Source organism: Peromyscus maniculatus, chromosome 4 (genome assembly GCF_049852395.1).
Source record: "Peromyscus maniculatus bairdii isolate BWxNUB_F1_BW_parent chromosome 4, HU_Pman_BW_mat_3.1, whole genome shotgun sequence".
Taxonomy (NCBI): Eukaryota; Metazoa; Chordata; class Mammalia; order Rodentia; family Cricetidae; genus Peromyscus; species Peromyscus maniculatus.
This window is the reverse complement of record NC_134855.1, coordinates 130363353-130386049: the sequence shown is the minus strand read 5'-3', so window position 1 is coordinate 130386049 and position 22697 is coordinate 130363353. Positions and strand designations below refer to the sequence as shown.

The 22697-nt window shown below is 45.3% G+C and overlaps 1 protein-coding gene and 1 long non-coding RNA gene across 2 annotated transcripts; both read right to left on the bottom strand.

Moving 5' to 3' along the window:
* Nucleotides 1-1130: 1130 nt before the first annotated feature.
* LOC143273030 (defensin beta 118-like) lies at nt 1131-5066 on the bottom strand. Its single transcript, XM_076570857.1, has 2 exons — nt 4623-5066; nt 1131-1442 (listed from the first exon to the last, which is right to left on the bottom strand). Exons 1-2 carry the CDS (start codon nt 4720-4722, stop codon nt 1207-1209), a joined length of 336 nt encoding a protein of 111 aa, XP_076426972.1. The 5' UTR covers nt 4723-5066; the 3' UTR covers nt 1131-1206.
* Nucleotides 5067-14458: 9392 nt separating this feature from the next.
* On the bottom strand, nt 14459-21672 carry LOC143273029 (uncharacterized). Its single transcript, XR_013050869.1, has 4 exons — nt 21406-21672; nt 19192-19289; nt 17753-17934; nt 14459-17439 (listed from the first exon to the last, which is right to left on the bottom strand). It is a non-coding gene; the product is annotated as an uncharacterized LOC143273029 (long non-coding RNA).
* Between the last annotated feature and the right edge of the window lie 1025 nt (nt 21673-22697).

Sequence of the window (22697 nt, the reverse complement as noted above, 5' to 3'; positions counted from 1 at the left end):
TCTCTGCTGATTTGGGGGCATTTGTCTGTTGAGACCCCTTTCCAGCTAAAACCCCCATTCACTCTTTTCTTTCTATAGAGTTTCTTTTTCTTTTGTAGTCTGAATGCAAACACCTTCTGCCGGTCTGTAGCTTGCTACCTCAGGCTTCCGGTGGTTGCCTTGACCGTACAGAAGCCCGTGCGTTTCTTGTAATCCCCCTGTCTATTTTTGCTTCTGTTTCCTGATATTTTGAGCAAAATTTAAAGCATTGCGGCTTAGACTAGGGACTGTGTTTTTTCTACCATGCTTTCTGGTAGTCATTTTGTAGTTTCAGACTGATGCTTGATCTGTGTGGAGTTGGTCTTTGTAAGTGATGTGAGGCAAAGTCAAATTTTATTCTTAGGCATCAATCCATATTGTCTGTATCTTATGTCTCTATTTATTTGTATCTATCTCCAGTTTTCCTGCATCAGTTATTAAAGAAACTCTCTCTCTCTCTCTCTCTCTCTCTCTCTCTCTCTCTCTCTCTCTCTCACACACACACACACACACACACACACACACACACACACACACACACGCAGAGAGAGGACTGAACAGGAAGTCTCACACAAGCCACAAGCCACAAGCCAGGTGAGAGTTCTGTCACTGAGACATTCTCCAGCTCATTTTTCTTACGCAGTGGGCAGAAGGACTCCTCAGCCCCATGTCACTCGGGCAGGACATCAGACAAAAGCTCAGGATGAAAGTGACACATGGGATGGACTAATTACAGGTATCCCCATGTTATGACAAGAACTCTTGTGTCCTGGTAGATGTGGGCAACACCAAACAAACAAACAACACCAAGGAGCTCCTCACACTGAACTAGAAGACAGGTCTAACACAAGAGTGTCCTTACAGGCTTCCCCATCACACCTTTGAAGGCAGACGCTCGGCTGGGGAGCTGGGGCCACAGACAGAGGACACGAGCAAGGAGGTGTAGGGAAATGGTTTGTCTTGGGTGAAACAATTGGACATTTATGTGTGAGGAAACTTCCGCGGAGCACTGAAAGTTTTCTGTTTCCATCTAACGGTTGGAATGTTCCGGGCTTTGGTACCTCGAGGTCTACCCCCAGCCCTGAGAGCGCACAGATGAAAGACAGCAAGGAGGAGGTCACAGGTTTAATGGGCCCATGGGACAGAGTTGAGCTGGCAAGCCCTGCTCTGCCGAGGACCAAAGCATTTTCAGCTTAACCCTAACTCATTATTGTTCGTAGAGACTATTACTGGCCTGGCTTTGGAATGTTCTTTGGAGTTCGGGCTGAGCGGCTTTATGGGTGCCTGCGGCGGCAGAGCGTCCACCTTGCTTGCGGTACAGCAGTAGTCCCCATTGCTGCACGGCTTTTTCAACTTCTCCCCAGACTTGCAGTATTTCCTGCAGTGTCCTCTGATGACCCAGCAAGCTTTGCGGCACCTGCAGACTGACAAGAATCAAGAAAAGCTGTTAATTCAAGAATCGGGGGCTCCTCTGAAGGATCTAGTGGGTCACTCATTGCCTTAGTCATCTCCACAACGGCCCTGGACTCATCAGAGGAAATTATGCAAGCAAAGCAAAAAGTTGGGTTATGACGTATTCTCAAAGATCTCACTGCCAACACCAAAGGAACCCACTAGCTGGTGGGAGCTGGGATTACTTAGTAAGAAGCTGGGATTATGCAAATTATGTGCACAATAGGCTAACTTCTCTCTGTGCCAGGTGAATTATTATTCCACAGATACAGAATTCTAACTCCCACAGGCTCTACAATTTTGTTGTTGTTGTTGTTATTGTTCAAGACATGGTTTCTTTGTATAGCCTTGGCCGTCCTGGAACTAGCTCTGTAGACCAGGCTGGCTTCAAACTCAGTACCCGCCTGCCTCTGCCTCCTGAGTGCTGAGATTAAAGGCTTGCACCACCACCATCGGGCTAGGCTCTACAGTTGTCAGAAACCTGTTACTAACTGTTGCTCCAGGGAGAAGGAAGCTTTTGGAGGCGATGAGGGGGTTTATGGTGCTGTGGTGGTTTGAATGAAAATGGTCCCCGTAGGCTCATATGTTTGAATGTTTGGTTCCCCGTCAGCGCGACTGTTTGGGAAGGATTAGGGGGTGTGGCCTTGTTGGAGGAGGGTTTTTGTCATTGGGGATGGGTTTTGAGGTTTAAAAAGACCACACCATTCTTAGTTAGTCATCTCCCTTCATAGCTGTTGTCTCAACATGAGAACTCTCAGCTCTAGCTCCAGCTCTATGTCTGCCTGCCTGCTGCCATGCTCTCCCGCGATGGTCATGGACTAGACCTCTGAAACTGTAAGCCCCAATAAACTCTTTTTTCTATCTGTTGCCTAGGTCATGGTATCTCTTCTCAGCAATAGATAAGTAACCAAGACAGGTATGGACTGCAATAATGATCTTATATTCACCTCCAAATCCACCCACTAGCACATATTAAATACATATTGCTCCTATACATCAATCATAGCTTGATAAGGCGGCTTCAAAAATGAGATGGCAATATAATTAAATCAGCATGAGATACCCTAGAAATACAGCTGTAGAAAATCCCCACTTTAAGAAAATCCCCACTTTAAGATTTGCTAAATCACGGATTGTTGGGACCTAGAGAGCTTTGGATTCAGCCAATCAGAAATGGACTTGCAAGCTGGTACTTCCATGATTCCACAGCTGATGTTGGTGTGAGGGCTGGGAGAATCTCTGTGTTGTAAATGAAGCCTTTGGCATCTTTGGAAGGCTATCTACACAATAGTAAATTCTCGGTTGAGGGTACCCTTCTTAAAGAGCTGAAGGTTGAAACCACCACAGATAGAAACAGGTCTGTGAAAAGCTTGTTGGTAACCCCACAGGAAACACCTGGGTAGTCCCAGCGCTCCAGGTCTCATGGAAGTTGTTATCAGCAGCCCATCTGTTAAAATCTGTCTATTGTTGCGCTGGAGAATTGGTTGAGCAGTTAAAATTATTAGTTCCCAGCACCCACGTGGTGACTCACAGCCGTCTGTACCTCTAGTTCTGGGGGAGCTGATGCCCTCTTCTTGGCTTTACATACTTGCATTCAGGCAAAACAACCATTTACATAAAATAAAATGAATCTAAATTTTCTTTGAAAGTCTGGATGTTGATTGTTAATTGGACATAAATGGACTTTCTAATGAAACACATTTTTATTAAGAAAAAGGAAATAACTAAATCAGAAAAAACATTCAGCATCATCGTCCATTTGCAGCACCCCCAGAGTCATCACAGAGGTTTTCATCGATGTCTAGCCACTGTACACAATGCCGGTTCACACCAGCGAAGTCCTTCACTTTAATCCCAGCATTTAGGAGGCAGATGCAGAAGGACCTCTGTGAGGCCAGCCTGGGATACATAGAGAAACTCTGTCTCAGGAGCGGGCAGGGAGAAAGAAAGAAAAGAAAAAAGAGAGAGAAAAAAAACAAAGCAAAAAGAAATAAAATTTGTAATGAGCTTTGAAAGCTAATTAAAAAGGTTTATTGAGTACACTTTGGAATGCAGCCGGCTGAACAGCCACCAGAATACCAGCAAAAGCCAAAACTGACTTGTAATGGAAGCACAATAGATTTCCAGAATGGTGTGTGCATGATGAATGCCTTTTCAGATCTTCTAAACCCTCGGAAGGGAATGAGTTCTTCTAGATGTGTATGGCTCAAAGGAAACTCCAAAACAGTACTCAGAAAAACTTAAATCATAAAGTTATTCTTGGTCTAGCAAGTTGATTTCTAGAAAACTATTTAGAAAATTTCATCCAAGTTTGCAAAACTCAATGGTAGTTTTTGTTTGTTTTATGAAAGATCTGGAAATATTTAATTTCCCCCCAATAGGGAATAGATGTATATACTTTCAGTTATCTGTATGATAGAATAGCATACAACTTCAAGAAGCATCAGGGCAGATATCCATGTGCCAACCAAAATGTTGAGTATATACTGCCGAGATAAATATTTTAAAAGCAATGCAATTACATTTTTTTACCAAAAGGAACTACATTTGCATACATATTTATATGGATTTATATATGCACAGAGAAAAGGTTTTCATATTTCAGAAGAGGGGCGCTGAAGCTGGTATGAAAAGTAATTCCAAAACTCTGACCATTTCTTTATGAAATTATATTGTAAATCATTAACCAGACAACAGACTTTCACGGCTGGAAGGAAGCAGTGAGGGCTACATTCTCTTCCACATGACTGCTCCGTGGTCGCTTTCATCTCAGAACAGGAAAACAGGAATTTCATGGGAAGCAATAATAGGACTCAGCATCTAAGGAAGGCTTCAGGGCTCACCACTGGTGGAGACTGGGAAAATCGCTGAAGTAAGACAGCCCTCGGCTAGATCAGTGGGGCACTGATTGGAGCCAAGTAGCAGGGGAAAGAGCTGGAAATGAAAAAGACTTCTCAAAAGACCTTCTGCTCAATCCCATAGCTCCAGGGGCACTGGCCAGATACACTCCCAAGCATTCTGCTCAGGTCAAGTAGTCCAGCAGATTTCAGTTACCCCAAAGAACCATGCCCACAAGAGTGGAAGCCTAACAAACTTCCCACCAGTAACTCACCAAACCTAATTCTCTCAATATTTTCCATGGTTCTGTTTACCTGGAAACAGCTGGAACAGGATAAAAAATGCCATAAGAGTCAGAAGCGAGTATTTCATGGTCTTTGAGAAGGATGTGGCACATCCAAGAGTCCAGAACATTCTGTGGTGGGGCTCTGGACTCAGGTTTTATTTGCTTCCATGGGGTGGAGTCCAGAGAGTGAGCCATGAGTAATGAGTGATGCAGAGAGAAATATAAAGAGCGTTGGTTCTTGGCAAACAGCGGAAAGTGACTGTTCACTACTCCAAACAGTGTTCTAGGTACTTGGAGGGGAGGCAGAAGGCTGGAAGAGAAGTTTCGAAACCGTGGAAGTATACACAGAGAGGACATGCATGCCAGGAAGTCTTCCTTTCATGCCTGGGAGTGTCATTGTACAGCAACATGTGTGACATTGCATGGAGGCCCGCTGAAGATTCACTGTGGGCAGAAATTGTCTCTTTACTTCGTTTCTAAGGATAGAGATGCCTCATGAAAGAATGTTTTAATGACATGAAGGAACACATTTTTATACAATGTTGGCTAAAAGAAACCCAGAATGCACTCTTCCTGTAACTGTGTCTGAATTCCCTGTGGCCAGCCTTTCTCCAGCCCCTCCTGCCCCACTGCCCTCCATAACTTCCGGAGACCACTCTACTCTCCATTCCATGAGGTCAGCTTTTCATACTCTGCGTGTAATTTCCCATCACAGTTGGCTGGAGACCAATTTCTCCTCAATGTGTGTCCTCAGGGCCCTTGTTGAAGACATATATGGTCATGCTGTTGAGAGGGGGTCTTATTGCTCTACTCTATGTTCTATCCCATCGTTCCATGGGTCTATTTTCACACCAGGACTAAGCTGTTTTGATTATAACAGCTTTGAAGCATGTTTTGCAGTCAGATAGTAATATGTTTTGAAGCTTCATGCTTTGTTTTTTTGCTTTGTTTTGCCTTGACGAGTGTGTGTGTGTGTGTGTGTGTGTGTGTGTGTGTGTGTGTGTGTGTGTGTGTATGTGTGTGTGTGTGTGTTTCCACAGACATTTTTGGCTTTTTCTTCTTGTCAGCAGTGTTGCTGGGATTTTGATGGGCGTTCATTGACTCTTCAGGCCACTTTGGATAGTGCATTCGTTACTTTTCTCTTGCTGCACCATGTCCTGTGCACCTAAGAGCAGGAGTGGTTTATTTGGGCTTCTGGTTCCATCATTGTCATGGCAGGGAGGCAGAGCAGCAGGCGGACACGGTGCAGGCGCAGGATGCTGAGAGTGTTCATCCTTTACCATAAACATACCCATTACCATCACCATAAGCACGAAGCAGAGAGAGCCAGCTACAGATAGGATGAGACCATAAGCTCTCAAAGCTGTCCCCTAGTGCCATACTTCCTCCAGGAAGGCCACACCTACTAAACTTTCCCAAACAGTACCACCAACTAGGGACCAAGTGTTCAAGAACATGAACCTGTGACAGATATCCTCATTCACACTGGTAGTACGGACCTTTAAAAACAGTAAGCCATCCACACCATGGGCACGGAGTGTCTTCCCGCTTTTTTTATCTTCCACACTCTTATTCATCGGTGTTCTACAGTTTTCATTGTATACATCCATGATGGTTTGAATAAGATGCCCCGTGTAGTCCCAGGTGTTTGAGTACTTGGTGCTAGTTGGTGGAGCTGTCTGGGCAGGCCTAGAAGGTGTGGTCTTGCTAGAGGAAGTGCGTCACTGGGAAAGTGCATTGAGGTTTTCAAACTCACGCCATGCCTTTCCCAGTTCACTCTCTGCTCCGTGTTTGTGGATCATCAAGGGGCGAGCTCTCAGCTTCCAGCTCCAGCTGCCTTGCTTGCCTGCTGCTCCGCTTCCCTGCCACGCTAGTGATGGACGCTAACCCTCTGGAACCGTAAGCCCCAAACAAACCCTTCCCTCCATAAGCTGCCGTGGTTATGGCATTTTATCACAACAACGGGAAAGTGACTAAGACCACGCCTTCTACCTCTTCGGTCTAAGTGAGTGGAAGGTCCTGAGATTGTGTCTTATTGGGTGGAGACTTTAAAAAAAAGTTGGGAGGGGGGATCTGGAGAGATGGCTTAGTGGTTAAGAGCACTGACTGCTCTTTCAGGGGACCTAGGTTCAATTCCCGGCACCCATGTGGCAGCTCACACCTGTCTATAACTCCAAGATCTGGCAACCTCACACAGACATACATGCAGGGAAAACACCAATGCACATAAAATGAAAATAAATAAGTTATTTAAAAAAAAGAATTCGTGCCATATTTATGCTTTTTCTTTTAAACAAGTATACCTGGGATTTGGCGAACCCTTTCAATCTAAATATTTACCTCTTCTTCAGTTCTGCAAATAAAAGCATGAGGAGGTGTAAGAAGCCTTCCCCCGAGACCTTATAATTCGCTAGCCACTATGAGGCCCCCTCCCATTTGCTTTATACATCACCAGCTTAGTTCCTGTTAGCACCCTTGTCTCCCCTTCCTGTGACTTTGACCTGATTTTGAGTTCTAGAAGATCTTTCTTCTGCTCCACCTGTACTTCCGTGAGAGTCGTTGTCATGCCGACATCTAAACTTTCATCTCGTTATTCCATTAGTGTTGCTTCATCAAGGATAGAGTAGGAGTGAAGAAATGGGCTCTGTCTGCACTCCTTGACCTTTGTGGGAGTTGGTAATCACCGGACAACGGCTTCTTAAAATACCAGGGAGGCGCAGGCGCTATGACGGCTGGGCTGAGTCTGGAATTTGCGTCCTGAGCTGGAAAAGCAGAGACTGGTGATTACATGCCCTCATCCTAGAGGGCCAGGGAGACAGAGCTACGGTCTCCTCATCTTCAGTCTCATTCTTTATCCCTTATGATAATCACCCAAATACAAATCAGGGTGCATTGGGGGGCCACTGAAAACAGGTGACTGCCACTGCTTCCCCTGGGCTAAGGGCTAGAATTCAGACCCACACCATCTGTCCTCAGAGGTTTATGACACTGATACACTTCCGGTGACACACACTTTTTAAAAGAGAATGCCAGCCCCCTCCCAAGGCAGCATTTCCCCACGGCTTCTCCCAGCAGCACTGGGCCTTTGTTTCATGAATCATCTTTTCCTCTCCTGGTTTCAAATTTCTCTCCACTGCTTCTCTCCCTTTCTCAGAGAGGATTCCTTCTCTGCTCTTCATCCTCATCTGACATCTGGGGAGCCCAGAGTTCTTGTGCAGGCTTACGCATTTTGTGACACGTTTCAGTAATTTCCTTGCTGAACTTCAGCTTCCTGTTCAGTTAATCGAATAATGATCTTTTTTGATGTTTAGTATGTGGCCCGAGATACCGCTCTTTGTCTAATAGACCACTGCGGCACATTGACATGAACAGTTGTACAAACCACAGACGCGCACTCCATCTTGTATGGAGACACTAGAGATTGCTCCTCTGCCAGATTCCTCTCTTAGTTAGGGGAGTGAATAGCCAGGCCATGCCTTCACCTGTATGATGCCTTACCAAGCTGAGGCTTCTGATACCTGGGGTATGACAAACATATTGAGCATTTACTACTGTCTTGTTAAACGTAATTAATCATTTAGCTTATTTCTTTATCATATGTGTGTGTGTGTGTGTGTGTGTGTGTGTGTGTGTTTGTGTGTGTGTGTTGTGGCCAGCGGCCAACCTCAGGTGTCATTTCTCAGGAATACTCTCCACCTTGCTTTTTGAGACAGTGTCTCTCATTAACCTGGGGTTCACCAATTTGGTTAGCTCAGCTGGCCAGTGAGCGCCGCACTGGGGCCTCTCCAGCACTGAGATTAGAAATACACGCCATGACATCTGGCTTTTTTCTAATGTGTGTTCTGGGGATTGAACTCGGGTCCCCGGGTTTGTACCACAAACACCTTACCAACTGAGACACCTTCCTGTCCTCTCTACTGTTGTCTTATGACCAACATCAATATCTTAGTGACTTAAAGTGACAGTATCTGCGGTTCAGGGTGAGGCGTGTTTGGGCCGCGTGATTCGGCTGTGACCTCGCAAGGTCGCAGTTTTATAGCCACAGAGGCAATAGTGACCTTAAGCCTCAGGAGGAACTGGAAATTGTTCTTTTATGTGGATGAAAAGTGTGTGTTGGCTGCTGGTGGATGGTAACAGAGATTTCCAGGGAGTGAAAACCTTTACAGACTTTGGAATGGGGAACAGGGACAGAAGCATGGCTCACTGCAGGAGATGGATAATCTTATCAGCATGAATGGATTTAGCATCACCTAGGAGATTTGTAAGGCTCGGCTCTACGGCTCTACTCTACGGCTCTACGAGGACATTTCCAGAGAGGATTAATTAGGCAGGAAGAGCCAACCTAAATGTGGGCAGCACTGTCCCATGGGCTGGGGACCTGGCTGTAATAAAAAGAGAATATAGAAGAATCAGCTTCCTGTCCAGCATGTGAGAGCTGTTCTACACACACTCCCAATACCATGGGGGTCTTCCCAAGTACTTAGGGCCAAGCAACCATGGACTGAGCCCTCTGAAGTTGTGAGTCAAATTAAATCTTTCTTCCTTTAAGGGTTTATGTCAGGTATTTTGGTCAGAATTTTTGAAAAGCTAACTGATACGACATTCTTTATCCATGTCCATCTCCTTTCTTAGTGAGTGGACTTCCATTGGCTCCAGGGAGATGGCCTCTGTCCCACCCCAGTCACGTCCCCCATTCTCTTTCTTTTTCTTTTTCTTTTTCCAGATAGGGTTTCTCTGTGTAGCTTTAGAGCCTGTCCTAGAACTCACTCTGTAGCCCAGGCTGGCCTCGAACTCACAGAGATCCACCTGGCTCTGCCTCCCGAGTGCTGAGATTAAAGGTGTGCGCCACCACCACCCGGCACACCTCCCCCATTCTTAGCTCAGAACTTTGCCACACGTCCTCTCGTGAACTGGCTGATTTTGTGTGTCTATTTGACACAAGCTAGAGTCATCTGAGAGAAAGGAGCCTCAGTTGAGGAAATGCTTCCATGAGATCCAGGTGTAAGGCATTTTCTCAATTAGTGATCAATGGGGGAGGGGCCAGCCCATGGTGGGTGGTGCCATCCCTGGGTTGGTGGTCCTGGGTTCTATAAGAAAGCAGGCTGAGCAAGTCAAAAAAAGAAAAAAGTAAGCAGCTCCCCTCCATGGCCTCTGCATCAGCTCCTGCCTCCAGGCTCCTGCCCAGTTTGAGTTCCTGTCCTGACTTCCTTCAGTGATGAACAGCAATGTGGAAGTGTAAGCCAAATAAACCCTTTCCTCCCCAACTTGCTTTTTGGCCATAGTGTTTTGCTGAAGCAATAGAAACCCTGGCTAAGACAAACTGGTACTCGGGGTTGGGTATTGCTGTGAGCTACCTGACCATGTTTTTGGAGGATTGTGGAAGGACTTTGGAACTTTGGGCAGAAAAACCACTGAGTTAAGAACACAGTGGGTTATTCTGTGGAGGCTCGGGAGATAAGAATGTTGAGAGCAGATGATGGAGGCCTGGCTTGTGAGGTTTCAGAGGGACATTTAAAGACTGTCTGGGCCACCTGTCATTTTGAATTAAGATTGTGTGGTTCTGGTCAGCTGAGGCTGAAGAATCAGCTGTGATTAACAAGAAACCAGAACTACTAAAGCAAAACTTTGCTTTTCTGGCGTGCTTGATGGCTTGGCAGCTAGAGCTATGAAACTAATGGTGGTTAAAAAGTGGTCAGCATTACTGAGGTGAAATCTTCCGGGAAGTGTTTCCTAAGAGCACAGAGAAGCTGTGTTCCAGAGGCAGCCAAGGTTATACCTCGTGCTGGCAGCCAGACTTGGTAATGTGTAAGAGTCACCCAGGTGGTACTGGTTTTCAGGGCATGAAGGGGTCATGGAGAGCAGGTGAGGCTTGGCACTGTGAGAGGCCAGAAGAGGCCATTGGTCAGTGGTGAAAGTGCAGCCCAGTTGCCGAGAAGACCCCAGCATTTTGGAGATGCCAGTACCATGGGATGACCACCAAGAACAGCAGCCGCTGTAGAGTGGCCAGCTGGAGACTGGAAGACAAGCTGTGTGTGCTGCAGAGGGCAGAGCCAGAGAAGTGACTCAAGCCCTTTGGAGGAGCCCAGAAGATCGTGAATAAATCCCAGATAATTGTAGATTGGGTTATATTTATACCATTAGGAGATAGGTTTTGCTTTGTTCAGATTGTAACAGTGTCCAGGTTCTTCCCTCTTGGAGGTGTTTAATATAATTTTGGTTTTTACAAGATCCCACAGCTGAAAGACTTTGAACTTTTAAAAGAGATTTGGGATTTTTAGAGAGAGTGGATATTTTAAAAAGACTGGAATTTTAATGTGTTTGAGTTTGTAAAGACTGTTTTGATTTTAAATTTTATTTGTGTTTTTAATGTGAGATTAGACGAGATCCTCACCCCTCACCCTGCACAAAAACCAACTCAGCAAATCAAAGACCTTAATTTATACCTGAAACTTTGAAACTACGGGAGGAGAGCTTGGGCAAACTGCTTCAAGACGTAGGCAGAGGCTGGGGCTCTCAAAAGGACCCCTGTGGCCCAGGGAATAAGCTGAATAGTTAGCAGAAGGCATTACATGGAGTCTAGAAGGTTCTGCATGGCCAAGGAAACAGTCACCAGAGTGAAGAGATGACCTACAGATAGGGGCTTGTGACTTGTCATTATCCTCTCAGTAAAAGGCTAAGGGACCTCACAGACAGTTCTCAGAAGAGGAGACACGGTGACCAAAAACTTCTAAAAGAATCCATCATACAAATGCAAATTAAGCCTGCTTTGAGAGTCCATCTCACCCCAGTCAGAATGGCCATCATCAGGAAATCAAATGATACCCAGGCATGGTGGCACATTGCCTGTAATGTTAAATGTTAAATACCCAATGAAAGCAACTTAAGAAAGGAGAGAACTTTCCACTCAGGGTTTGAGGGACTGAACTCCATCGTGAAGGGGAAGGTGTGGCGGCAGGAGCATGGAGCAGCTGTAGTCAGGGATGGAGAGGTTGGGGTTTATTTTATGTGCGTGCATGCTTTGCCTTCATGTGTGTATCACTGCTTGTGTACCTGGAACCTGAGACAAGGAGCAGGTGTTGGGTCCCTGTAACTGAGGTTATGGGAGGTCATGAGCCATCATATTGGTGCTGGAAATGGAACCTGGGTTCTCTACAAAAGCCACAAGAGCCCAGTCCCCTCAAATTCCTTTCTTGTTTTCCTTTTATTCAGTCTGAGACCCGTTGGATGATGCAACCTCCAGGCAGGCTTCCTCCTCAGTTACACCTTTCTGGAAACATCTGCACAGGCAATGCCCAGTGGTTTGACTTTAAATCCAACCTGACAATGAATAGCAATTATCACACACATTCTTAAAAAAAAAAAATACATAAAAACGAGATGTAGAAACATCATGTGACCCAGCTGTATCATTCTTGTGTGTGTGTGTGTGTGTGTGTGTGTGTGTGTGTGTGTGTGTGTGTATCTCCAAGGGAGTTTAAGCAAGTGCAAATATCAGTTTATTGCTGCACCAGGGGAAATGGCTAGGAAATGGTGCCAGCCTAGATGCCCATCAATAGGAAATGAAGAAAGAAAATGTGACTCATGTACATAATGGAATTACTCTGCCACAGGGAAAAGTTAAATCATAACATACACAGGATACATAAAACAGGGCAAGAAAAACAGGGGGTACTGGAAATCATGATGTTAAATGAAACAAGCCAGCCCCAGGCATATTCCACGTGAGGAAACCTAGTTCTCTTCTCTCTCTCTCTCTCTCTCTCTCTCTCTCTCTCTCTCTCTCTCTCTCTCTCTCTCTCTCTATGATGAAACTAGAAAGGAATCATAAGAGTTGGGGGGAAAAGAAACCTTAAGGGTTGGAAAAGAGGGTAAATGTGAGCGACAGCAAAGTAGAGAGGACACCGCTGGGGAGAAAGGGAGCCGGCTGCAGGGACAGGCAGCTCAACGGAGGCCGTGGGAGAGACCAGCTCATTAGAACAAAGGAGATAAACACAGAATAGAGCCAATCAGTTTGTATGCCAACTTCAAACATTAATACATAAGGGCATAGAGACGGCTCAGTGGTTAAGAACACTGGCTGCTCTTCCAGAGGACCTGGGTTGGATTCCCAGAACCCACATGAGTTGGCAGTGGGATTATAGGGAGTTTAGAAGGTGCATACATGTAGGTGAGTGTGCACATGCTTTTGGAGGCCAGAGCTCAGTGGGTGGGATCCTCATCTGTCGCGCTCTACCATATATTTTGAGGCAGGATCTTCCTCTGAGCCTGGAGCACACTGATTCAGCTAGACTGGCTGGCCGGTGAGCCTCAAGGAATCCTCCTGTCTCAGTCTCTCCAGCATGGGGATTGGAAGTGTGTGCCGCCACACCAGGCTTCTTATGTGGGTGTTAGGGATCTGAACTTGGGTCTTCAGGCTTGCACTGGAAGTATTTACCAGCGGAACCATGTCCCAGCCTCCCACCAGTTGTTTTAACTCTTTACCTTCCGTGTACATTTGCTTCTTGTCTAGGGCTGAGAATTTTAATCAGCAGGCTAGGCCACAATGATTGATACCTGAAGCAACAAAGTTCTTTTCTGATGCTCAGCTTGTTTTGGTGCTCAGACTGCGTGGAACAGCAGTTCCTTTCAAGCTGGTCCTTGCATCCATTTACCCTGACTCATATCTTCTGGAAGCTTCCATCTAAAATGACAACTCTGCTTCATCAATATCATGACTAGTGTGAGCTGTCTTCATTCTATACAAAGGTGGTTATTGATTGGCATTTTACTTTCCTCATGAATGCAGAGAACACAAACCCTCCCCCCCCCCTTTTTCTTCCCCAACAAACTTTTGAGAGCTTTTAATCACCTAACAAATGATGCCATTCAATAGATTGGCTAAGCCGAGTGAACGATACAGAGCCCAGCTCAGTGAGCCATCAAAAGAGAGCAAGATTAATTCTCTGAGAACACTAACAGCGCCGTTTCTCCGGGGATCTGTGAAGTGTTGAGGATTTTAAAACGCTGTAGCTGTTGTGGTGTGACGGCTTTGGTCTGATGTATGTCCCCGGTGTTTTTATTTGAGGACTCCCATCATAGTGGCAGGAAGGGAACCCTGTTTTGTGTCATCCTACAGTAATCCCTCTAGGTTTGAGTGATGGTTGGGGTTGGATTTTATCTGCTTTCGGGTAAGGGAGTCTTCTCAGTTTAGGATTAGTGAATAAAGCCCGTGCCTCCGCTGCCTGGTCCAGCGCGAGGAGCTGCTGCCCCCTAGAGGGTGTCTTCGGAATCACAGGACGCTCAGGTTAACATGCTGCCTCTAAACTCTTCTTGAGTCTCAGGAGTTTTCAAGCAATTTTGAACTTACTGAGAGAGTTTGTTTCCTTCTGTTGCTTGACTGTGAGGCTTTCTCTGTGTGTGAACCTGAGAATTGAAGGACTGAGTGCAGGATGCACGAAGAGTGTGTAACCCCGGTCTGTCTCCCCGAGGCTGCCTGGCCAGGCACTGGACGTTGCAGAAGCCTCCGTTCTTGGAGGTTGCACATATATGCTAACTCTGTGTAAAGAACTTCTTTTCCAGACTGTTTTACTGGGTTACTAGAAAGGGTTTAAAGATTTTACTGACTCAGAAAACACACTAACGCATCCCAAATGTTACAAATTCATGGAAAAATTCTCCTGCCCAGGAAGGTGGTAAGCAGTTGAGGAATTGAGCGACCAGGTATGCTTTCTGACATGCAAACACAGCAAGTCAATTAAAGAACTAAGACTTCAGAGGACTGAATCAGGTGTCTACTTGAGAAAGTAGTTTGCAAGTAAAGAAATTACCTAATTGTTTAAAATCATATAATCCCTTCCTGTATGAAAGCACCACAGCACTAAAATGTACACTTAAAAAACTTTGTTTATTTAGTATGCATGAGTGTTTTGCCTGCATGTATGTCTGTTTACCACATTATGTCTGGTGCTTTTGGAGACCAGAAGAAAGCATCAGATCCTCTGGAACTGGAGTTACAAATGGTTGTGAGCCATAATGTGGGTGCTGGGAATCCAACCCAGGTCCTCTAGAAGAGCAGCCAGTGCTCTTAACTGCTGAGCCATGTCTCCAGCCCCTAAATATATACTTAGAACTCAAAGTTTTGCTCTTTTTTAAAAAGATGATGTGGTGGGCTAAATTTACACCACAAAAGGCTATAAAAATGACTTAATTTTATTTTTCATGAAGAGTTTACTTCTGCTAGAAATGAGGGCATTTTATGATCTTTCAGAAGTGAAATAGCAAATATATAAATAACAAATATGTGCCAGCCCGATCAAAATCTCAAAGACCTTCAAAATCATTTTAATGGTGTCTGCTTGAAAGAGATTTCAGATGAGAGAGAAATCTGTTAGTTAATAACCTCACTGTGTTCCTCTGGAGGGGACATGAGGAACAGGGACCAGCCATCACTAGGTTTATGAGGAACTGTAAATGCCATCACGCTCTCCCTTGTAAGAATACACGGTTGAGAGATTTTTATAGTGATAGTGAGTTCCCATTAATACTCCCAAGCAGGGGAAGTATTTTTATTTTTATTGTTTGATAAAGTGTGGGTTAAAAGAAGTCTAAATTTATTCTCTTTGAATTTGTCTCGGTGGGAAAGAGGAATACAAATAAGAGATTTTTAGTTTGCCAGAGACTTTTAAGGTGTTTATCATTTCGCAAACTGGTTGAAGTAAATCCCCATATTGCTCACAGGTGGCTTGTAGATTGGACAGGTTTTTGCTAGTTATAATAAATTCTCAGAGTGCAGGAATATAAACACAAACATAAACAGGTCTTTGAGTGAATCGAGTCATAATTTCAGTATACAGTGTCTATGAACTTGGTCCTCATAATCCTTAGGCAGCATTTCATCTATACACACATTATTAATTTGGGTATTTATACCGTTGGGTAGAGTAGGGGGTTTGCTGCCCTTGAACTTACAGCTCTGGTCCTCATTACGCCTGCTGAGGCCGATTCCATATGTGAGCCGCCTTGCTGGCTCTGGGGACAGTTTTATGATGTCCTTTTTTCTCTGCCAAATTATTGTTATGAACTTTGATTTTATTGTCTTGTAGAGTTAACTTAAAGATATCTTCTAAAATCTATCATTGATTTAAGATCTTCAGGAGAATGGAGTGTTTTAATAATTGGGTCAAAATCTGCCTTGATACCTTTATAGAAATTTAAATGTAGAGAAACAGATAAAGTAATATCTGTAGTTGTTACATTGGCTTCATTCATGTAGTATATGTATATATAAAAGAGATATAAAAACTATTGATAAAATGTGAATTAATAGAGGAAAAAGAACTGATAGATAAGCAAAAGTAAAGTTGCATCTGGGGCTCAAGAGCTGGCTCAGCAGTTAAGAGCACTAGCTACTCTTCCAGAAGATCTAGGTCCATTTCCCAGTACCCACATGGGGGCTCACAGCACCTGTAACTCCATTCCCTGGGCTCTGACACCCTCCTCTGTCCCCCTGGGCACGGGGCACATTTGTGGAGCACTGACACATGTGTAAACCAATCACACGGACACCCAGACACATAACAAACAAACAAACTTTAAAGAAAAAGTTGGGCCTGTGAAGTCCTCCTCATGAGCAGGGAACCAGCCCATGGTGCAGGGGCGCTGCCCAGGCCAGCGGGTCTCACCCCTCCACGAGTGTGTTTTCTTGTTTGACAAAGAGTAGCGGCGAGGAGTCTCACGCACATGAAGTATTTTGTAACTTATAGCGAACAGCAGTGCAGATGCCACAGAGACCCTGACTGGATCTGGGTCCCTCAGGGTCTCCTCAGTTGAGATGCAGAGGCGACTTGGTCCCCTTCTCTGAGAAGCACTGGCGGCAGGGTTCCTCCAGGATGGAGGATGAGACACGAAGTGGCAGCCATTTTTAGCACAGGGTGCTTTTCCTAGAAACTGCGTGCGCCCTGGCAGCCAAGGGAGTGAATGCTTCAGTCCTCCTGGGGACTCTAGAAGGCAGGACATGCCATAGTCTAAGATGGAAACCTCTCAGAGCTGACCTCTTAGATCTGGTGGGTAATCTGAAGAAAGTGCGTAGCTGCCGTGACCAAGATTGCACTGTGTGACTAGGAAAACGAGGCCTCCTACTCCACTCTCTCTTTTTTATAAGATTTATTGGTTTTCATTTTGTATGTATGAGTGTTTTGTCTGCACCTGCCTGATGCCCAAAAAAAAGGCATTGGGTCTCCTGGGTTTGGAGTTACAGATGGTTGCAAGCCACTATGTGGGTACTGGGAATCGAACCCGAGTCCCCTGCAAGACAACTGGTGAGTGCTGCTGACTGGTGAGCCATCCCTCCAGCCCTCCACTATTTCCTTTTTGAATCCACACATGAGCTGTTAATTCACGGCGTATGGACCTGAGAGGTTTCAGTTTTGCCGCTGATGGGTAGCTTCAACCCACAGTTTACAAATTCTCACCCCAAATGAGCATCCTGACGGTTAACTATGGGACTACTCTCTTGGACAGAGTGGAATATAAAAGTGATAGGAGCAATGGTGATGATGATTAAGACAGAGTGTTCTCAGGAAGTCTTGAGCATAGAAAAGGAGAGCAGGGGATGAAGTGTGGATGGGCTCTGATGGGTGGGCTGGGCCCAAGGAAAGATTCGGAAGATATTTTCAATGAATAATAGAAAAAAGTCCAACCGGGCTGAGCATGTAGCTGAGCTGAGAGATTGCTTGCCTGTCATTCACAAAGTCCCAGGTTTCATCTCCAGTAACACATAAATCAGGTGTGGTGGTACATCCTGCAATCCACAGCTGGAGGCAGGAGGATCAGAGTTCAAAGTCATTCTCCACTACTAGTGAGTTTCCCTGGAGGAGAAAAGAGAAGAGAAAAAGAAGAGAAGAGAGAAGAGAAGAGAAGGGGGGGAGAGAGAGAGAGAGAGAGAGAGAGAGAGAGAGAGAGAGAGAGAGAGAGAGAGAGAGAGAGAGAGAGAGAGAAGAGAGATTAGCGTGTATGCACACACACCATGGACAACTTTGTTGACTAGGCACTCTCCCACTTTTACGTGGCTTATGAGGATCAAACTCAGGCTCAGTGGTCAGACTTTCCAGACGAGCGTTATACCCTGCCCATGAGTTTTGCCCTCCACGTAGTTTGTGCTTTCTTGTCTTTAATATGTACAGTATTTCGAGGGTGCTGAAAAGACAACTCCAGCAGCGATGCTTAGGGACGGCTGCAAACATCTGTTGACTTGCAGACAACAAAATTCCGCCTCGGCAAATTCCAGTAGAGCGCAGCACGTGGGGAAGAGGAATCTGGAGCAAAGCCGCTACTGCAAATTCAAGTTTGAGGTACAGCGCCACCTAGTGGCCACAGGGAGGAACGTTGTCAGGGTGACGCTCTGAGTTTTCCATTGTTTAAAAAAAAAAAATCTGTGTTTATTTCTCTATTTCTAGTTTGTTTTTGCCGTAGTAGTTGCTGTTGTTTCAAGACAGGGTTTCTCTGTGTAGACCTAGCTGGCCTCGAACTCGCTCTGTAGACCAGGCTGGCCTCGAACTCAGAGATTCACCTGCTTCTGTCCCCCACCCCACTTCCCCACCCCCGTGCTGAGATTAAAGATGTGCACCACCACTACCCGCCTATATTTCAAGTTTTAAACCCACATCTCCTTCCATTAAGACAATCAAAAGATGTTGTCACATTGATAGTATTTGTGATGTTTTATCTTTTCTGGAAGATGGAAAAATCAGAGAGGTTCACCGGCTCTTCCAATTCCTCTGTAGAACACAGACGAAGCAAGAAAAACGACCCCAGAGGTTTCTAATCTAAGTCCAGAGCTAAGCACATTTGGACTCTTAATGACTATAAAGAAAATATAGGTACAACTGTACCACTTGTTTCCTGTCTTGGTGAGGAAAATGTATGTTGTTCAAGATAAAGCTATGCCCGGCGCTTTTTCTCTGGAGCTGTCCCCCCGCCCCCCAAGTCAACACGGCCCTCCTGAGCCCCGCCCCCTGCATCTGCGACACTGGGCACTCAGACCCGTGCCTCTTCCCCTCTCTATCTCCCTCCCCTTTTCATTCCCACCCTTTGCTCCCTTTGGTGTCTGCACGTGGCTGGGTACTGAGAAGTGCTGCAGAAGCATTCACAGCAGAAGGGGGCAGTTTGTCGTTTCCAGTGATTTCTTCTGACAGGAATACATGTCCCATTTCAAAAAGCTGGAAGAAGGGGTTTGGAGCTTTTCACCACGAAAGAGATGGTGATTGCTTGAAAATTGAAGATGGATTTGTTTCCCCTGATTTAAATACTACACAGAGCCCAGCTGCATCAGAACACCACATGGACCCCACAAGATGACTATCTATGTGCTTTTGTGTATCAGTTAAAAATACACCAACCCGCCCCCAAACTTTCCATGATTACTCGTGCTAACTGCAAAGGACAAGTGTGTGTGTGTGTGTGTGTGTGTGTGTGTGTTTTAAATGATTATACTATTTTTTTTTTCAGTTTGACAAATGCGAATTGGTGCAGCCCTTGTAGGAAAGAGTATTTATTGGGATATTTAGAAAAACTCAGAACAGCTATTGTATGATTCAGGAGTCCAAGTGCTGAGTATTTACCTGGAGAAAAGGAAGCCAGTGTCTTCTAAAGACGTTTATTCTCTCATGTCACAGTAGCCAAGGCATGACAAATGTCCCACATGTCTATTGCAGATGATCTGATATCAAAAACCCGGGTAAGCTTGTGGTATATAATAACAGAATACGATTAACTTGAGATACTATCCAGCCATTAAGAAGAAGAAGGAGAGCCTCCCTCTGTGACAACACAGATAAACTCAGAAGACAACGTGCTAGGTGAAGCAAGCCAGGCAGGGACAGTGACCTCCTGGTGTCAATTATCTGTGGAATCTATTGTCAAGCAGACTCCGAGGCTGCCAGGGAGGGGGAAGTGGGGAGACCTGGTCAGGGGCACAAAGTTTCAGCCTTGCGGGGTGAAAAAAGCTCTCAAGTCTGGGGACAAAGCATGGGGATTATAACAGCAACATTATGGACCTGCAATGTGCTGGTAGTCTGACACATTCTCACCCCCCAAAACGGAAGAGGAAAAGAAGAGAGTAAATGGCTGTCATCTGGATTATACGAAACAGTTCACGATGTATGTTAGCATCGAACTTTGTAAAGCTGAAGGAGACGAAACAGTTAACTAAAGTAGATTCTAAAACAGTCCATATAGTAAGATTTCATCCCAGGAGAACTTAGGCATAGGAAGAGCTACCTGGCAATATTCAGCAGGTGCTGGCTGGTGAAGTCTGGGCTATAGGGAGTGGTGTATTCATTTGTGCTTGGCTGTAGTTTAATACATACATTGCATTTTAAACCACTGTTTGAAAATGACATGGGCGTTAGATTTTAAACATCAGAAAAATAGCAGTGTAAGATGTAATTAAGCCTAGACACTTGACTTTAATGCAACCAAACCAATGAACAGAAGTTGTCTGCAAAACTGCAGGTACTCCAGAAAGGGAGTAACAAAATCAGAATTGTGATTCCTTCTAAATGTAAATAAAATGAACAGATTCCCGACATTGCCCCAAGAGGTAAATGAAGACAAAGTTCAAAACAGCAGAAGGCTGAAAATATCTAGACAGCAACCAAAACGAAGAACAAACATCTCTATGGTGAGTAAATACGTGTAAGAAAAGAAAACACAGCAAAGAAAAGCAATCCACCAAGTTATCACCACAGAAGAGACAGAAATGGCCCCGAGAGAGGCCTCTGCTCCCCCATTAGGCACCAGACGCGTGAAGGGCTAACATTGAATACTAGCTGAGAGAGAAAAGTCTCTCTTTCTCATGGTTCCCCGCCCCCCCAGCTCATTTATTCTCTATTGTGTCCTGGTTACATAAACCGTAGATAAATTGTGTGATCACCTCAGATCTAGCAGACTTGGAAGGAACGGCTAATTCCTGTGCTGAACGAGCTGTCCCGGAACACAGGGCAAGTGCACAAGCTGCCCGGTGGGTGTGGGAGGTTAGTGTTACTGCGATTTCTGAGACAGATAAAAACAGAGAGGCCCCAGGGGTGAACCTACAACCACGGGTCTGCTAAACAGTCTTAGTGTCAAACCACCGTCCGGTTTTGTACCTCTACCCACAACCGGTCAGAGTGAAGAGACTCAGAGACAGGGGGTGCTCAGACACAAGTGGGAACGCCTCTGTCCTCACCATCCCCAAGCCTCAGGAAGGAAGAGGGCTTGGAGAGGTTGAGGAGGGCTGAGATGCAACAGTGCCTTCTCAGTCGCACTCAGACTCACACTAGCTGAGTCTACAGCACAAGATCAAGCCAATCAACATCTTAGTACAAGAGGGGGAGAGCTCCTGAGCCCCCACCCCTTAGTGAGACGCTATTGAGATCAGATGGATTCCGGGGGAGGGAGATGAGTCAGTTTTGTTTAAGGATGTGGTCGTGTCGTCCGTCCCCCCCCCCCCCCCCCCCGCCATAGGTTGACTCCACTCCAGTGGACGGCCCCACACCCAGGAGCATAGAGACAACATGGATTGGATTTGATGGGTTATTTTTATAAAGACACGGGGGGATGGTTGGGAAGGAAGATGGGGAGAGATCTGGGAAAAGTTGATGGTGAATATGATCAAAATGCATTGTATGAAATTTTCAAAGAATTAATAAATATTCTATTAAAAAGAACAAGAAGAACTAGGAAATGGTAGCATGAATCTTAAAAGGTCTTTTTAATAAAAACAAACCCGGAGCCAGGTATTGGAGTGAACGCTGAAAGATCAGAGAGATAGAACAAGCCACATCCAACCTTACCTCGCCAACTTCTCAGCCAATCCTGTTTTCCTCAAACTGGAAGCCTCTGAGTCCTATCTGAATGGATCTCAGCTGAACTGCTGCTAAAAGCTAAAAGCTTAAAAAGGCTTTCTCACGCTTGGTTCCTGGTTCTCACGCCTTATATACCCTTCTGCTTCCTGCCATCACTTCCTGGGATTAAAGGTGTGTGTCACCATGCCTGGCTGTTTCCAGTGTGGCTTTGAACTCACAGAGATCTGAATGGATCTCTGCCTCTGAAATACTAGGATTAAAGGTGTGAGTGCCACCATTTTCTGGCCTCTATGTCTATCTAGTGGCTGTTCTGTTCTCTGACCACAGATAAGTTTATTAGGGTGCACAATATATTGGGGGACACAATATCACCACAGGAAACAGTGGACCATATCTCCTCTAAAATCTAACTAAAGCTGTGGGTAACCACAGCTGACCAGAGGTTAATACGCTATAACCAGTTGGGATATGTATTAAATGTGTGAGGATGGTGTTATGCCAGAAAAATCCAACAATGCATCTCTCTGCCTCAGTAGACAAAGGGTGAGGAATATTCCCTCCCGCCCCTGTTGCCTCAGATCATATGGAAATGATGTTATGTTTTGGAAGCCAATCATGGTGGAATAATTTATCTACTTGAGAAGAGGAACCTGCCGAGCATGCTGGAAATTGAACGCCATATGGCAAAGGAATGGGTTCAAGAAATCTGGTGGGGCTGGGGAAATGGCTGAGAGGTTGCAGAGGACCTGAGTTCTGTTCCCAGGTCCACACGGCAATTCACAACTGGCTGTTACTCCAGTTCCAGGGGATCCAGCGCCCTCCTCTGGGCTCCACAGGCACTGCATGAATGTGGTGCAGAGATGTACATGCAAGCAAAACTGTCATAAACAAAAACATTCCAAAACTAAGCCTTGAAAGAAATTTTAGGCCCTTTCCCTTCAAATCTAAAGAGGGAACCAAGGTTCCTACCAGTACTCTGAGTACTTAGCATCACAGTGCTAAGTACAGTGTGGCTCTCTGCTCATTCAAAGGTTTATGGGTATAAATGGTCAGAGAATAGCTAATTTGATTTCAGCATAGGACTTATTCCTGAACACTAGGATTACCAGTAGTAATGAGGAAGATGTGTTTGGATTTGAACCCAGAACCTTACACATGCTAGGCAAGCACACTACCATTGAACTACATCCTCAGGCGGGAGGGGTGCTTCTAATGCAGAGATAAACAAGAAGCAAAGTGGAAATAGAACTAGACCTCTGTGCTTATACAAGAAACATGCC

Bases quoted from the DNA above. Each gene is read 5' to 3' on its own strand.
- LOC143273030 (XM_076570857.1), bottom strand. From the start codon at position 4,722: ATGTTCTGGACTCTTGGATGTGCCACATCCTTCTCAAAGACCATGAAA. The intron at 1,443-4,622 runs GTAAACAGAACC...GATTCTTGTCAG, and splicing joins CCTGTTCCAGCTGTTTCCAG to TCTGCAGGTGCCGCAAAGCT.